General features: G+C 58.2%; 1 protein-coding gene across 7 annotated transcripts in view; it reads left to right on the top strand.

Annotated features, from left to right (window-relative positions):
- The window catches only part of DLG3 (discs large MAGUK scaffold protein 3), a gene marked incomplete at its 5' end in the record, with an annotated part of 64,759 nt that extends 47,979 nt beyond the window's left edge, over positions 1-16,780 (top strand). For 2 of the 7 annotated variants that reach the window (XM_082003984.1, XM_082003983.1), the window contains 11 exons: positions 2,724-2,838; positions 6,476-6,652; positions 7,339-7,414; positions 8,018-8,117; positions 10,965-11,006; positions 11,739-11,789; positions 12,568-12,669; positions 12,937-13,109; positions 13,671-13,780; positions 14,749-14,840; positions 16,640-16,780. In XM_082003984.1, the coding sequence (XP_081860110.1) occupies positions 2,724-2,838; positions 6,476-6,652; positions 7,339-7,414; positions 8,018-8,117; positions 10,965-11,006; positions 11,739-11,789; positions 12,568-12,669; positions 12,937-13,109; positions 13,671-13,780; positions 14,749-14,840; positions 16,640-16,746 (1,145 nt within the window). In that variant the 3' untranslated portion in view covers positions 16,747-16,780. Of the gene's footprint in view, positions 1-2,723; positions 2,839-6,475; positions 6,653-7,338; positions 7,415-8,017; positions 8,118-9,849; positions 9,896-10,964; positions 11,007-11,738; positions 11,790-12,567; positions 12,670-12,936; positions 13,110-13,670; positions 13,781-14,748; positions 14,841-16,639 lie in introns of those variants that run through there. The other 5 variants (XM_082003987.1, XM_082003985.1, XM_082003986.1 and 2 more) reach the window with 5 other exon arrangements.
- Positions 16,781-16,991: the final 211 nt, after the last annotated feature.

Raw genomic sequence — 16,991 nt, 5'->3', positions numbered from 1 at the left:
AACGTCGTGCCCCTCCTGGCGCGTGGCGCCAGGTCACCTGTTGCATATTTTTCATTCTTGATAAGCATGTCCTGAACATGTCCAGCACTTGGGTCCTGTGGGAATGCCGGGGAGGTGGGGATCAGCCGTGGCTCACCTCACTGCCACGGGTAAGCTTCCCAGGCGAGTTTTGGCTGCTCAGGAGATCTCCTTCCAGGATGCGGAGACAAGGTGGCTGTGAGCCAGGGAGCAAAGGCAGGAGCGCGGCTTGCTGGGGGGTTTCTGCTGGTAATTGTCTCGAAGGCTGCTCCAGCATCCAGATAAGGTGGGGCTGGTGGCAGCTGGGAGTATCCCGTGCTTGCTCCTGGGGTAGCCTTGCCTCCCCTGCACTGGGAGGGAGGTGGCAGGTTTTCTTTTGGGGCTGGCTGCTCCTCTGCCCTGCTCTCTGGAGGATAAAGCTAGAGCAGCCCCTGTGTCCTTCTGCAGTTTGCTGCATCCAGCATGGCTTGTGCTTTATCATGCCCGTGGGCTTCTCCAGACCCTCCAAGCAGCGTGGCTGCTTCAGCAAAATTTGGAAAGTGCCTTTCCATGGAGTGACTTGGCTGAGGCAAGGGCGTTGGAGACCTCTGCCCTTGGGTTGCCTGGAGGGGATGCGGTTGCTGGCAGGCTGGTGGCACCCAAAGGTTGCCCTCCTGACACCCCTGCCCTGATGCCAGCGATGGCTAAATCTACTTTTGCCCTTTGCTGCCTGCCCGATCCTGGGCAGTGCATCCTCCACGCCAGCTTCTCGTGAAGAAGGGTGTTGTGGGAGGGATGCGAGCCCACGTGGCAGGGAGCAGGGGTCCTCCAATGCGGGGTGTCCAGAGCCTGTGCCTCTGGCAAAGTTTGGGATGACTCAGCTGGGGACAGGGGTTGTAGTGCTCAGCAGCTCCCTGGGGGAAATAGCCCTTCCGTACCAAAGAGGGTTTACGGAGCAGCTGTACTTGCTTCTGGTGTGATGGATGCTCCTCTTGGATCTAAGAGCTCATGAACCATCCTGGGGCCAAACAAGCTGCACCGCAGATGCTGTGGTCCACCCCGGTGTGTGGCGAGAGGTGCAGAGCAGGACAAAGCTCACCTCCCTCTGCCGGGAGCTCCGTAAAACCCCGGTGCAGGTCGGTGAGTGCAGAAGTGCTGCTTCGGTGTCAAAATTCAGTTTTCTTATAAAATAAGCTTTGCCCATGCCTGGCTGCTTCTGTGTTTCCCTCTGCTAGCAGGAAGGCAGGCGGGGGCAGTGGGTGCCCTCAGCATGGGGCAGCAAGGGGCAGCGGGGATCTAGTGACCTCCACACTAAGATGCTGACCCTGCCTGGCATGCAGCACCTCTCGATACGCTCGGGCTTTGTGTGGAGTTTCTGTGTGCCGCTCAAGGTTTTTTGTGTCTCTTTTTTTTCAGCCTTTAAGTAAAAATGTATCTTTGGCAGCTGGATGTGGGAGGGGGATGCCCAGGTGGGTCCAGCTGCAGAGTGAGGGGCTGGAGAGTCAGGAAATGTCAAGCTGCAGCTGCATAACCCCATAACCCCAGCCCCGCACGCGTCTGCGCCGAGTCACCTCTCCCCCGCCACGGTGAGGGGCTGATGCTCAAACACAGCCTGCAGTGCATTTCTTAGCAGCATGGTGTTCCCGCTGCCCCTGTGCGATGCAGCTCTGCAGCCCAGGCAGCAGCCCGCACAATCCCCGCGCTGCTGGGGCCCCGCTCTGCAAGCGAGCACTTGCCTGGGCTGCTGAGCTGCTGTGCTTTGGTTCACAAAAAAAAAAAAAAACAAACCACATCTAAACCACTGGTTGTGGAGAAAGCTTTCTAGGCAAGTCTGACAGCAGAGATGAGGCTGGTCCCTTCTCGCCGGGACGTGGGGATGTAACTGCAGGGTGTGCCTGCGGGACAAAATCAAGGGTACTGGGTGAGAATTGACAGGGTGGGCTGTGGTGGTGCCAGCAGCTTCCCTGGTGCCACGATGCCCTAGTTGCTCACCGCCCGGCAAACCTTCCCCGGTTGGCTCTGGGTAATGCAGGGCTCGTGCTTCCACCCTCTGCTTGCTGGCCCGACCTTTACACCCAGCTGAAGGTTGGGCTGGCGCGGCGGCAGGCATCGAGGTGGTGGCTGCTCCTGTCCAGCCAGCAGCGGCTTCTGGCAGGTCCCCCAGCTCTTCCTGCACGTCTTTGCAGCTGGGATGTAGGAGCAAAAGGTGAATTCCTCCTCCACACTCCCCTTCCATGGGCAGGGGCCATGCTTTGCCTCGCCTGTGCCGGCTGGGGAGAGGGGCCCCACTGCTGGAAGAGCGGTAGGTGGGGACCCCCTGATGGCTACAGTCATGCCTTGCTGCTTCAGCCAGTGGGTGACGGTCCCCTGGAGGGGCTCTCTGCACATTCTGAAGTGTTCTGTAGGTCAGCAGCTTGCCGAGCCCTGCCCACCGTTCCCTTGCTGAGCTGCAGCTCAATAGTAGCAGAGGTCTCAGCAGCCCTTGCCTGAGCTGCCTGTGAGGGGTTTGGGAGCAACCGGTGCCCTGCCTGGACTCCCACAGGGTGCTGCAGTCTCTTTGGCTTCGTCCTCCTTCATGTGCAGGGACGGACGGGTCCACGGGCCAGATGCACCACGGACAGGCCGTCATTGCCTCTCTCTGCGCCTACCTGTTGCGCCCTGCTCGGTGCTGGGGTGGGTGGCTCGAGGGTAGCTCCTGCCTGCACTGACCACCTCTCTCCCCGCAGAGTACAGCCGCTTCGAGTCAAAGATCCACGATCTGAGGGAGCAGATGATGAACAGCAGCATGAGCTCTGGCTCCGGCTCGCTCCGGACAAGCGAGAAGAGATCTCTCTATGTCCGGTAAGGGTCTGCCGCTCCTGCCTGCCCCGTGCTCCAGGCAGCCAGAGGTGGGTGGGGTGGATGTATTCCCACAGCGCAGGGTGGGACAGTTCAGCCTGGGCCGTGCGTCACCTCTGTGGACGGGTGTTTTGGAGGCCGGGGAAGAAAGTGTGATAGCTGCATCATGAAGCCCAGAGGGTGCCACAGGGAGAGTGGTGCTTTTGCACTGGTTTGCTGGGGCTGGGTGCTCTGCACTTGAGTGCCTCTTCCAAGGGCTGCTTCGCTTGGAAAGCGCTGGTGTCTCTCCAGAGCCCTGGGCAGCTGCTGGCCAGGTTGACTCACTGGTGACTACTGGGAAACAGGGAAATGCTGGGCATCCAGCACTGCTTCTGCTGTGGGCAGCTCGGGGCAGCGTTCAGGGTGCTCTCCTTGAACCAATCCTTGCTAACAGGCTTCTCCCTGTCTTCTCCCACCATTCCTGCAGCAGGATCTGTCTAGAGGAGAGATGAGCTCTTAGGCAGATTATTGCTCTGAGCCCTCGATGCACTTCTGGTCCAGAGCCAGGCAGGGGTTAAGCAGCCATGCAGCTCTAACTGCTGCAAGTCCTGCGCTGCCAGAGCAGCCCCTGCTTGGTCCCTGCCTCCCACCATCTCCTGCCTGCCACAGTGCGATTGAGGTGACAGCTAATGAGTAATTTTAACTTGGTAATTAAATAATCCTGTAAATCCTCTCCCTGCACAGCTTGTTGCAGGTGGGTGCTGGCAGGAGCAGGGGATGCTTCTCCTTCCCCGTGGGAAGGATGACAAGGGCCAAGGCTGCATCAGCCTCAGCCTGCATCTCCCACTGCATGGCTGCTCCATGCAGAGGGGCTTCAGGCTGCTGCTGGACCCAGTGCAAGACCAGTCTGGCAGGAGGAGAGAGCTGCCTCTCTGGGCTCCTGCAATTCATGCTTTTCTGTGAGGCTCTGCAGGCATCTTGCTTGATTTAACATCTCGGGGCTCCATGCTGGGGATGTGCAATGAGCTGGGTGCTGTGTTGAATAAACATCTTCTTGCTAATCCTGGCCTCGCTCCCCTGCTGTCCCATGAACACCCTCGTGGGTGGAGCAGGATTTAGGTTTGGTCCAGCCAGTGAGTCTCCTGTTCCCTGCCTGGATAGGTATTGGATGTATCAGGGCATGCCTGTGAGCCAGAGAGGTCCCCGCTGCCTCTGGGCTGCTTGTAGCATCTCGCATCTCTCGGTGCATCCCTCCACGTAGCTTTGGTGGCCTCTGCAGCGCTGTGTCACCTCGTATGCACCCAGGTGGCTTCAGACAGGAGCTGGGCAGCTCCTTGCTGAGCGAGTGATCCCAGGAGAGAGCTTTGCCTCAGCACGGCGTTTCCCGACCCTCTCTGGCTCTGGCAGCCAAATGTGCTTGCGAGAGCCACCGGGCACCTGGGCTGCCGCAGCCCTTCTGGGCGGGGTAGTTTCGAGCACAGTTTACCTGAAACCAGCTGAGCTGCAGACAGGACATCAATTACAGAACTTGCTACCCAACTGCTTGAGTCAGCCCCGTGAGGCTGCGTTGCGCCGTGCGTGCAGGGCCAGAGCTGGGCACCCGAGTGCCTGCTGGAGCCGATTTGGGGGTGCCGGCCCTCGCCACGTGTTTTGGAGCCACAGCTGCGTAAGATGGGCCGGGGGCAAGGCAGGTTCCCGCGCTGCCTGCTGCCCGCCTGTGCTGCCACGGGGCAAAGTCCACCGGCGCTGGGGCTGTGCCGGGCAGGCATTGTGCCCGGGCACCGGAAGGAGGCCGTGCCGAGGCCCTGGCTCTGCTCCCCTGCCCTCTGGCCAAACCATCTGCTCTCCTGGTTGCTTGTGCCATGTGCCGTGAGCTGGCCCAGGGGTGGAGCGGAGCGACCGCGCTGCTGGCTGGCTCCGGCAGCCTGCGCGGCCCGGGAGCACCCAGCCACGGTGGGTCCTGGGTGCTGACGAGGGAGCGTCGCCTCTTGGGGAAGCAAATGCCTTGTGCCTCTGCTTCGCAGGTGTCTGGCCCTCACACAAATCTTGCTGTGCCTGCCCTGGGATGCCGGTGGCTCCCGCAGGAGGAGGCAGGGAGCCGTGGGGCCAGCGCTGCTCTGCGGGGTGGGGTGTGGGCAGGGCACCCCGCAGCCTGCCTTGATTCGGGAACCGGCCTGACCAGTTCCCCAGGCCTTGGCTCCTGCTTTGCTCCTTGCAGGGGCCTGCCGGCCACGCGCAGCCTTATCTTTTGGCCAGGAGCTGCCTGCAAGGGTTGCTTGCCTCCGGCCAAAGGGCCCTGTGGTGCCTTTTTTTCGCCAGCTCCAGCGTGCTGCGGGCCGTGCTTGGGTGCCGAGGGACTAAGCAGGAGAGCTGCCCCAGCCCTGAGCCAGCTGGGAACGGGGGAGCGACCTGGTGGCTGGATGTATGTGGACGCGTAGGGCTGCCTTGATCCAGTCCCAAGAGACCCAGAAGGTTTCATCGCCCAGCACTCCGCTGGCCGCACCGGAGCAGGGATCTGGCTGAAGAAGTGCCTTCCCAGCTCTACTGTTCCATGGGGACCTGCCACATGGTCCCTCAGCCCTCCCATTTGCACCATGTACTTTCAGACCCTGCGGTGGAAGGGGGTGTCCCTCCTGGCTGAGGAGGGCTGGTTAGTGCCAGGATTAAACCAGCAGCCCGCTGGTGTTTGCAGTGCCCAGGCTCATGTTAGGCTGGGGGTGCACGGGGCCAATGTCCCAGGAGCGAACACGCCAGGTTGTGCTGCCTGCAGTGGTGCTTTTAGTGACTGTTCCTGTGGTTTGGTTTGTTGCAAAGTGGATGTACCAAAGCAGACACAGTTTGAGATCTGACATTAGTAGAATTGAGTTGCACGTTAAACCACCCAGAGCAGCTTGTGGGTACAGGCTGCAGTGCTGTGTGTGATCAAGTGCATGCAGGAAGGGTATTAGTGCTCCTCTAGTTTTTTTAAAAAAAAAAAAAAAATCTTTTCTGTAGCTTCTTAGTTTAATATTGAAGATAATTTTAAATGAAATAAACGGTTCTCAGGGTAAGTATTTAGGAGTCTGAAGAGGATCAGTTGTGGAAGCATATATATGTACCCTCAGATGCATTCCTAATTCACAGGCTCTGGACTAACGCACCCCTGTACATGAATACAGTTCATGCTCAAAGCACCCTGCGGTCTCCGCTTGTGCGGCTGCCCACCAGCAGTGGGGTCTGATGTTCCCCATCCCGCTCCTTGGCACTGCAGCTGCTGGGAGGGATGGTGGGGAGCAGCCCTGCACCCCGGTTCCCCACTGTCCTTCTGCACCCTGCTGCTTTCTCGAGGCCATGTAAGTTCACCTGCTCACTAACCACAGCCGCCTTCGATGTGTCTGTGGTTTGTGTGCCTCTCGCAGCTAAGGGCAAGAGCGAGTCGCTTTGGTCCAGCACTGTTGTTGCTGTGTTGCATGCTCTGGGGCTTGTGCTGAGCCCTCCAGTAGGAGGGTTATGCTGGTGGCTGCGCAGCGCCGCTCGCCGTGGCAGGAGGCTTCCCCAAAATTTGTGTTTAAATCCTTTAAGGTATGAAGGTGACAGTGCCCCAGGAGGTCGGCAGTGCTGCTGCCCTCACTGCCTGGCCGTGCTCAGGGAAGGCATTGCTCCTCTCTCTGCTCCTCTGCAGAGCCCTGTTTGACTACGACCGGACCCGGGACAGTTGCTTGCCCAGCCAGGGCCTCAGCTTCTCCTACGGGGACATCCTGCACGTCATCAATGCCTCCGATGACGAGTGGTGGCAAGCCAGGCTTGTCACGCCCCATGGCGAGAGTGAGCAGATTGGAGTCATCCCCAGCAAGAAAAGGTGAGTGTCTGTCAGCCAGAGCTGTCACGCGTGGTGCCTCCTGGAGCTCCTCAGCCTCTGCAAGCCCTGCAGCCCTCGGGGGTCTGCTCAGGGTGCGATCTCCTTGTGAGCCTAGCCCACCCGCCCTTCTGTGGCTGTGCAGCATGAAGGGCACCCCAGTCACAAGCTGGGCTGCATGCAGATCTCCCTGGGGAGATTTTCCCCAAAGCTGGGTGAGATTCCAGGTGAGGAGGGCAGCGCTCAGCCCTCTCTGTGGTCCCCGTGGGGATGGAGAGCCGGTGGTAGCCAGTCTGGGGCTCCAAGTGAGAGCAGAGTCACAGCAGTGACTGCAGGCTGCTCCTTGCGTCCTCTGACAACCTGCCCAACTCTGCGAGCCAGGTCCTATGAGATGAGAAGTCACAGGGAGCAGAGGAGCTAGCTGCCCCTGCCTTCGGATCTGCAGAGCCAGCCCCATCTCTCCCTTCCCAGGAAGGCTGGCTTGTCCCCTCTCCTGCTCCTGCAGATGCTGGCCTTGGCCAGACCCCGGGCAGGCAGCTCCACCTCCGTCCCTCTCTGAGAAGGAGCTGCCCTTTGCCAACGGGGCCACCACCTGAGGGTGCACAGAGCCACCTAGGGAGCCAAGCAGGCAGCACGGAGCATGCATGCATGGGGCTAGCAGCTCTTTCTCCCCTTTAACTTCCCATCAGGGTGGAAAAGAAGGAGAGAGCACGGTTGAAAACAGTGAAGTTCCACGCCAGGACTGGCATGATTGAATCCAACAGGGTAAGTAAGTGCTGAGCTGTGGCTCAGTGGAGTGCCTGAAGCTGATAGATAGTGGGGGCAGGATGAGTCCCAGCAGCCAGAGCTCCCAGTGGGGCAGCTGGAACAATCCCAAAGCAAAGAGACTGGACCTGCCCCAGACCTGCATCTGCTCAGCAGGAATCCTTTGTGACTGTGCAGGGAGTTAGCAGAGGAGCCCAGGATGGTGCAAAAGCGCTGGGGAAGGACCCCTGGTTGGAGTGGTGGGGGAGCAGAGCCCATCTCACCACGGCCCTTGACTGGGAGCTGACTGCCAGCAGCTCATGCAGGTCAAGGTAGCTGCCCTCACCCCACACAGGAGCGCTTAGCGAGCGGACAAGGAAGGAAGAACAGCCTGGCTACCCCTGCAGAGCTGCTGATTGCCCTGCCAGCTTCCCAGCATCCCTACCACATTTTTCTCCACGCTTAATTTTTTTCCTGCATTACAGTTCTCATGTAATCTCCATGATTTCATTTGAGGGTAACTGCCCTGACACAGCTCTTCATTGTCTCTTCATTTTAATTTTTCCCACATGCGTTAAACACCATTGTTTTTTCTGTCCTCCCTCCCATCTCCATGTTCTTCAGTCGATCAAAACGAAACGTAAAAAGAGTTTCCGCCTCTCTCGAAAGTTTCCATTTTACAAGAGCAAAGAGAACCTGGCCCAGGAGAGCGGCGGACAGGAACGTAAGTAGCAGCTGGCCAGAGAGGGCAAGTGTGCGACCCTCAGGTCCCCTGCCTTGCGGGGAGAGATTTGGCACATTTACGTAGCCAGGGGTCCTGGCGTCTGCCCGTGTTTGGGTCTGTGCTCCACAGTTGTGCCAGCAGCTAGGGAGAAACCAGAGCTTGAAATCAAAGCAACGGCTGCGGGCTGGCACTCTCTTTCTCTCTCTCATATTCAATGTCTTCATCCTTTCATCCAACTTTACACTCGCCTGACCCCCTGCTCTGCCTCCCCCTGCTCTCCCTGCTCTGCTGCGGGCTCTGCTCCCTCCCTCTGCCTGCCGAGGGCTGCTCCCCTCCAGGCGAGAGGCTGGCCATCTCCGGCAGAGCTTCTCCTGTCCCCGCATAAGGGCCGTCTCCCCTAGAAGTGACTCGCAGCTACGTATTCCCGTTTGAGAGCCCTTCCCTCGGGTTAAACCCTGTGAGCAGAGGGGAGCCATGCCCTCGCTGGTGGAGGAGCTGCCCACCCACAACTGAGGCACATCACTGGTAGTTGGCTGCAGACGTTGGGAGGAGGTCCCCAACTCCCACCTGGCAGCACCCTGGGGCTCCCAGCAAAGGCAGGGCATTCAGCTTGTTGCCCTGAATTCTGATGTGGGCAGCACTGGAGCTACTTGCCGAACCCAACCCCTCCTCCTTCCGGATGCTGAACTGCATCTGCTCCTTTGGCAAGCGTCCAGACAGAGAGCTGTGGTCCTTGCACCTCGGGGAAGAGGAGGTGGGCAAGGCAGAGCAGTGTCTCTGCCCCGGTGCCAGTGCAACGAATGTGTCCCCTCCCCTCCGGTGGCTCTGCTGGGCACGATGCAGAGGCAGGAGGTTGATGCTGGGCTGCTCTGGGGGCCACCCGCATCCCTCTGCTGCCCATGCCAGGCTGGCGCCAGCTTTCAGTAGCTTAGCAGCCAGCGTGAGCCTCTGGTCTGCGGTGAAGGTTAAGTCTGTGTGTTTGGGTATCTCTTGCAGTGCCTGGACACGGCTGGGCTCCAGTCAGCTCGGTGCTGGAGCTGGGGGTTCGCTGGGGCGCTGCTCTCAGCCAGCCAGTGAAGTACGGCACGGGGATGGGGCAGGCAGTGCTCTTCGCCAGCCCATGTTGCAGACCCACAGCCAGCTCCCTCCCCATGCCCTGCCACTCTCCAGCCCAGCTTGCAGTGGGGGGTCCTTCCCCCATGTTTCTACAGCCCGTGCCAGCACCGGGCTGTGAGCAACTAACACATGCAGGTGGGGGAAAACGTGCCCCCCCTGCCACGCCTTAGAGGACTGGCTGTGCTGTGTCTGCCCCCAGAGGGGCCGGGCTGTTCTGGGGGAGCACAGAGCCGCTGTGCCCTGCCCCAGCGTACCCCACAGGGCACCACAGAGAAACGCCTCGGCCCCGCTCGTCGGCAGCTCAGGGCTGCAACTGCTCGGTGCCAGCAGATGCTGCCCTGGCTGCCTTGCCCTCCCCAGATCCAGGGTGGCCCTTGGGGCTCTTTGGCAGGAAGGATGAAGTGGGGGAAGTCCAGCCACACAAGGCGAGATGTTGGCAGCGGGCTGATGGCGTCAGCTCTGAAAACATTTAACCTCACTTGCAGTTGCAGCTCTGGGCCATTCTGCACTCCTGTCACTAATGCTGGTCTGGCTCTGTCTCCCCCATCCCTCTGACTGCCCTCTCCCGCGCTCTCTTCTCTTCCCCCTCTCCCCTTCTCGCTGTCTGTGAAATCAGGACTTCCCTGGGTTAAGTGACGATTATTATGGAGCAAAGAACCTGAGTAAGTTGAATTCCGATGCGCATCGTTCACTTTCCATCGCTGGCATGCCTGGTGGTGCCTGGGGAACGGCTGGGCTCCAGCAGGGGCAGCTGCGCTTCTCTGGGTGCGGGGAAGGAGGAGCCCCGTGGGTGCCGCTCCTCTGCCAGGGAACGCAGTGTCTGCCGGCGGAGGCTGCTGGGCTTGAGGAGGCACTGCCGCTGTACGCGGGAGGGGATGGGGGAGTTTGCTTGGGGATCTTGGCCATGCCCGAAGCATGCCCAGCTGAGCGCTGCCCACCACATCCAGGTTGGGCTGTACCTCCTCATCCTCCTCTTCCTCCTACTCCTAGCTGGACTGGCTGCTGATTTAGTGCTCAGAGACTCGGAGCCGCTGCTAGTGTGGGTGGGAGGTGGCCGTGACCACAATGGGTCCCCTCTGAGTGGGGTCGGTGCCACCTTCCTCTGAGGCACTATGTAACCAGAGCCGCAAAACAGCAATGGCGGGAGCCCCTCGGCCCTCCCAGCTGGGCATGAGTCCCTTCCTGAGCTCTGCACCCCCCTGACCGGGGCAGAGCATGCCTGGGAGCAGGCAGCAGCCAGCAAGCCTCTGTGGGGCAGTCGCAGCACTGGGGTCAGCCTGAGCAAGCAAAGCCCCAAACTCTGTCCCATCCTGTCGCTGTCTTGTCTCTGTGTCTCAGCCCCATCCCCAGAGTTAGGCTTTCCCATCCCCGTGCTGGCATGGAGCTCTGCCCTCCCCGGCCCCCGTGTGCATGCTGCACCCCCTCCCCATGCACTCTGCCCTCCCCCAGCCTGGGCAGCCCAGTGCCTGCCAGGCAGCCCCCTCCCAGCATCCCTGCCTTCCCCCAGAGCAGCCAGGCGTGTCCCCGCCTGGCCCCAGTTTCCCAGGCACAGGTGAGTGATGCCGCCCTGCCTGTGCAGCACAGGCTCATCCCAGCAGGTGCTGGGGTGCGGGTGTTTCGGGAGGCCGGTGCTGCCCTGCCTGGGGTCAGTAGTGCTGGGTGACAGCCAGGGTGGCCCTGTGCCTTCCAGCCGTGCCCCTTCTGAAGGGGGTCTCTCTGGTTGCTTTGCAGAGGGCGTGACATCAAACACCAGTGACAGCGAGAGCAGTTCCAGTAAGTGTGCGTCTCGCCTGCTCTCCCACCCCCGTGCACACGTGTGTGCATGTATATGTGTATGCAGTTTTGGCACTTCCATCTTTTCTTGTCCCGGTGGTGGTTCTGCTTGAAGGTTGGTCCTTCCTGCTGGTGACACCGAGATGCTGCAGGCAGCTCCCTCCTTGGGGCTGGGGGGAGCAGGTACTGGGGGGCAGGAGCAAGTCTGCCTGCTTCCCTGCACTCTCCTGGCTGCAGGGCTCTGCTCCAAGGCTGGGTGGTGGGTTTCCAGTCTGTGGTGGTCCCCCATCCTCAGTGCCTGCTGTGGAAGCAATGGCCAGATGGGTCTGTAGCATAGGTGGCTCCTGGAGCCCAAGCCTGTACAAGAGCATGGGGGTCCGGCTGCAGCGAATGCTCCCTTTATCCCTGCTGGGTCCTCTAAAGATCTGCAGCACATCTGCCATCCACCCTGCAGGGAGGATGATGTGTCCCAACAGGCCCTGAGCCCGCAGTGGCGGGGAGGGAAAGGGGAAGCTTGACCCAGAGCTGGGATGTGAATAATTAACGTGGATCCAGGGCCGGTAACTGCATGCCCGTCACGCTCCACATCAGCTGGCCGTGTGACAGGGGCAGCCTGGAGGTGTCCTCAGGGCTGCAGGAGGCTGGCAGGGGACGGACCCAGCTCCTCAGGGGTGCAGAGGGGCTGGAAAGCTGCTGCAAGTGCTCACCTGCCTCTCCCTGGCTCTGTTGCAGAAGGACAAGAGGACACCATCCTGTCGTACGAGCCGGTGACGCGGCAAGAAAGTAAGTCCTGGTGCAGAGCTGCCCTGTGGCCGCTCCTGCATGGGCACCAGTGTCCCCAGCACAGCCAGGGTGACTGCTGCGACTTCCTCCCCTCCTTTGCCATACCGGCACAACGCTGGGTGAACACAAATGGCATTTCTTGCCTGTTCCGTGCAGCAGGGCAGCCAGGCGGGGCTCTCCCTGGCCTTGATCGCCCCATTTTAATCAACAGAAAAGACTTGTGACCTGCTCTGCAAGACCAAGGGAGAGATCCAGAGCTAAAACTGAGCTGGGCTTTAGTCCCAGCTGAGGATGGCATTATCCCTCCCTGCCTAGGGCCAGGTCCCTGCTGCAGAGCAAGCCCCCCTCCCAGCTCTCAGCATTTAACCCTGCTTGATGCTCAGTCTGTGTAGACCCTTCTGCAGGCTGAATAGTCCCAGCCTCGGTGGTCTCTCCTTGCCAGAAGCTGGATCAGACTCTTAGGCTCTCATCGCTCCCCCAGCTTTGTGGCGTCCTCGCCTAGCTGTCCCGGTTGTCTGGCTCCTGCCCCCGAGCGAGGGAGCAGCTTTGCTGATCCGTGACCCCGGAGATGTGCAGCACCTTCCCTGGGGCTGCACAGATGGTTTGGGTCAGGTGGGAAGGAGATGTTGACCGTGTCCAAGAGGAGATAAGCTTGTGCGGAGGAGTGAGCAGGAGCACCCACTGCCAGCAGGGAGAGGGCAGGTTGATGCCCAAAGCTGCAGTAGGGTCAGCTGCCTGTGGCACAGATGGGACCTCAGGTTGTGGCTCTTGTTCGCAGTTCACTACGCGAGGCCAGTGATCATCCTGGGGCCGACGAAGGACCGAATTAACGACGACCTCATCTCCGAATTCCCACACAAGTTTGGTTCCTGCGTGCCCCGTAAGTCTCAGCTGGCGCTCGGTGCCCTTGCTGGAGGGAGCCTGCTCATTGCAGGGGCGTTGGACTAGATGACCTTAAAGGTCCCTTCCAACCCAAAGATTGCATCATTCTACAATTCTGTGGAGGGAGGGGAGAGCAGTGGCTCCGCTACTTGCAGGGTCTAGCCTGCGGCACGGGGAGGGGACTGGGAGCATGAGTGGGTTTTCTCCCTCCAAGGAGGCTTGGCGTGCATCACTCGGTGCGCTCATGATGCCTGCTGTCCTCCAGACACTACCAGGCCTCGGCGTGAGAACGAGGTGGATGGACAAGACTACCACTTCGTCGTATCCCGCGAACAGATGGAGAAAGACATCCAGGACAACAAGTTCATAGAGGCTGGACAGTTCAATGACAATCTGTATGGGACCAGCATTCAGTCAGTGCGGGCAGTGGCAGAGAGGGTGAGTGTGGGGTGGCATTCCTGGGACCGGATGCATCCAGCCTGAACCCAGACGTGTTTGGCAGTTTCCCTTCTCTCCCTGTGTTGTTAACGAAGGGCTGTAACCACCTTAAGCAAGCGTGGAACGAGCCTCTCCTCCCTCCGGCGTCCTGCCAAGCCATGTGGCTGCTTTTCCCAGCTGCATTACTCCACCTCCGTGTCGTACCTCTGTCATCCAAACTCCACTCGAAAGCCTGGCGCTGGCGGCACCAGTCTCGCGCTCAGGTGCTCGCAGGGCAAAAAGGTGCCCGGCTGCCACCCCTGAAGCAGGAGCATTTCCTCCGCAGGAGTACCAGAGCGTACCGCTGGCTTGTAAATTGTTTCACGTGTTCAGAGAAAGATTCAGTCCCTTTGTGTTGCTGCAGTCCTGCCCATAGCAGGTGGGAACATAAGGCCACTGGGAGTTGGCTTGTGTCTCAGGACTGGTGTTTCCTCTGTGGCTCCTCTCTTCTGTATAAGCAAGCTGTTTTCTGCATGGAGTAGACTGTGTGGGTAGGTCTGATCCCGATCGTCTCCTTTCCAGGGGAAACACTGCATCCTGGATGTGTCTGGCAATGCTATCAAGAGGTTGCAACAAGCACAACTTTATCCCGTTGCCATTTTCATCAAACCAAAATCCATTGAAGCTCTCATGTAAGTGCAATGCTATGTTCTGTGCCTCTTTAGGGTGAGCAGCTCTGGCATGTTGGTGGGTTGTATGTCTGCTGCCTCTGCTTTTTAGAAACCAGCGGAGGTTGCTGCTAGTGCTGAACTTGTCCCTTATTAAGAATATCTGGGCCCATTGCTGTCTCTGTGGTGTCCCCCCACATGGTGCATCCAGGCTGCATGGATTGCTCCAGGCTAAAGCCCTTCATTCACCCCAAAGAGGATTATCCATGGGAAATCTAAAAATGTTCCCAAATGTGCCTGCTGTAACCTGCTCACTGGGGCTCCGAGTCCAGGCAGGGGGGCTGCCAACAGCCTGTATTGGTGGATCACAGCTGGATGGTGGCTGAGCCAGGACAGCCCTGGGGAGCAGAGAGGAGATGTTTCATGTGTGCCTGAGGGGGACCTTCTGCTGTCCTGCTGCTCCTGGCCTTGGGGAGCGCAGGCTGGAAAGGACGTAAGAGCTGAGCTTGCCACTCTTTCAAGCAGCAGCAGCAGAGAGTATTATCTGTGAGGAGATTCAGTAGCTAGAGATGGACTTGAGATCAGAAGAGACTCTGCTGGCACCAAGGGGGCTGGGAAAACCCCTTCTCAAGCTAGAAGGGGTCAAATTGCTTATTTGGGTGTTGTATGAATATGAGGGAACCTAGGCAAGGAGGGTGGTGACAGGCTCTGGAAAAGCAGGGAGACTTCTGCAGTGGTCTTGCAAATTGGGAGGATTGTCTGGATTTGAGTCCACTCTGCTATGGTGAACGCGGTGGGGTGGTGGCAGTGGGAAGAACTGCAGGAAGTTGAGGTGAAGTGCCAAGGCAGCAAAGAGCGTGTGGGGAAGGGCCCTACAAAGCTTCCATTCCTGGTGTGCAGAAGCTTCCCAGGCATCCTGGATCCATGGGCTGTTTTTGCTTCTGTTCATTGCAAAGAAAAAGAGCTAAGCTTCTACTTTTTGTATATGGCAGGGAGATGAACCGGAGACAGACGTATGAACAGGCCAACAAGGTCTTTGACAAAGCCATGAAACTTGAGCAAGAGTTTGGAGAGTATTTTACAGGTGAGTGTCCGGAGCAGGCTTGTATCTGATTTATTTTATTTTTCCGGCTGGCAGCTGTGACCTGTCTGCCAGCACTGTCTTACTGCAGAGTCATGGGAAAATGTCCAGCTTCATCAAAGCAAAAAAGAAATGGCACTTTGCCAGCAGGGCTCTGCAAAGGGACTGCTCCAAGATCGATGCGTAAGAGTAAACCAGCTCTAGAGAAGGGGACAAGTTGTCAGGCAGGATTTTCTGAGTTTGTGAATGCTTATTGACAACTTTAATAATAATAAGAAAAGTAAAAAAAATTCCCAGGCAGGGGAAGCGCAGCATAGATTCAAGGTGCTACAAGGCCACAGAAAATAAAACTCCCTGTATGGGGGAAAGGGGAGAGTTTTCAAAAAGAGAAAAGAGTAATTTTAAAGAGGAAAGATAAAAGATTAATGACCTAAATGGTGGAGACTGTCCTGAGTTATTGCAAAACATCTCCCAAAAAAAGACTGGAAGTTTGGCTGGCTTCCTAAGTAGTCTTTGCTGACAAGCCAGTCCGGGGCTGCCTGGCGCTTTGTGCCTGCAGAGATGAGCTGCTCATGACACAGGCATCCTTGTGCATTCAGGAACTAATGTTTGTAACATGATTAATTCTGGAAAATCACAGGCAGGCGAAGAGGCAGAGAAACTGGTCTTCCATGTTTTCTCCAGTGCAGTAACTGTTTCTTCTAAAGTTGAGGAGTGATAATCCTGCTAAACCCTGTACTACCCACCTAACAGCCACTGGGAAAAACCAAGCAGAGCACTTTCCAAAAATGAATCTCAGCTGAGCAAATGTATGGGTACAAACAGGGTAAAAGCTTTCCCCAGGCCTCCTGTCCCAGGCAGCAGGTCCAGAGCTGCTGGCCGCTCTTTGAGAAAGAGCGCTAAGGAAGCCTGCGCCGCAGCTTTGCCAGACCCTTGGCATGCCATCATGCGCTTGGACAGTGAGTTTGAAGTTGACCTGGGGAAGGAATGCTCCTGGCTGAAACCTGTTGTTGAAAGAAGTGGGTAACGGGCAGAGAGATGGTCACTGTAGCAAGTTCTGTGCCAGGAACTTACACTGAGGGAACAGAGACGCTGGGGAATGGTCCTGACTGGGCTGCAGAGGCAGCCTGCATTACCACAAAGCTTTGGCCCTCCATGTGCATCCTCCTGCTCTGGCGCAGGGAGCACAGCGAAGTGCTTCACGTTGTGTCTGTACCAAGCAGCGGGACTGTCGCTGGTCTTTGGGCGAGAGTTACCGCTGCGAGCGACAGCCATAAGCTGGCCTCTTCCAGCCTGACAATGCTGCGGTTCCCACCCTGAAGCAGAGGAAGCAGCAAATACGAGGAGCCCTCAGCGGCCGACCAGGGGGGAAAGAAAAATCCAGCACCTCCAGGTATGCGCTCAGCGCACGCCAGCTAATCCGTGTGAGGCCCTCCCGTTCACCGCAGCAGAGTAGCTGCGGTGCCGGGGCCAGCTGCCCACAGCCTCGGCATGGTGGCATGACACAGTTTGCAAAGCTGATTAGCAGCCCGTTGTGGAGAACCTGGCCAGCACTTCACACGGGCGAGGAATTCTGCCAGCACGGGATCAGCTCTCACTAATCCCCTTGGACACGCTGGGTTAACCCTCTGTGTCATCGTGCGCCTGCTGCAGCTCCTGTGACGCAGCTTGTCTCGTTCATTAATTGTTCGTCATGCCACACGACCCTTCAGTGCAGAGTGAAGGCCTTCCCCGTAGCTCGTGATGGGGGAGATGCGGTGCTGCCCAATGCTCAGGGTCTTGCTTGTTGTCTCCTCTTCCAGCCATTGTACAAGGAGACTCTCTTGAAGAGATTTACAGCAAAATCAAACAGATCATTGAGGACCAGTCTGGGCACTACATCTGGGTCCCGTCCCCAGAGAAGCTCTGAAGATGTCCCCCACCTGCTTCCCTGTGAGCAGAAGATCTCCGAAGTCCCACCCCACCCAAGCCCTCTGCCCCAAGGAGGGGGGATATGAAAACTATTCCTGCTCCCTTTTTTAGATCGTCGCAAAATTGAGTTTTCTAGTCCTGTTTCTTTTGTTGGGATGAACTCATTCATCATGTGACTGTTCCCACTGTTCCTGCATGGACTTTCCCACTGCTCCATTAGAGACAGATGAGAACCCATTCAAG

Source organism: Phaethon aethereus, assembly GCF_964289735.1.
Source record: "Phaethon aethereus genome assembly, chromosome: 10".
Lineage (NCBI taxonomy): Eukaryota > Metazoa > Chordata > Aves > Phaethontiformes > Phaethontidae > Phaethon > Phaethon aethereus.
This window is presented reverse-complemented; position numbering and strand designations above follow the sequence as displayed.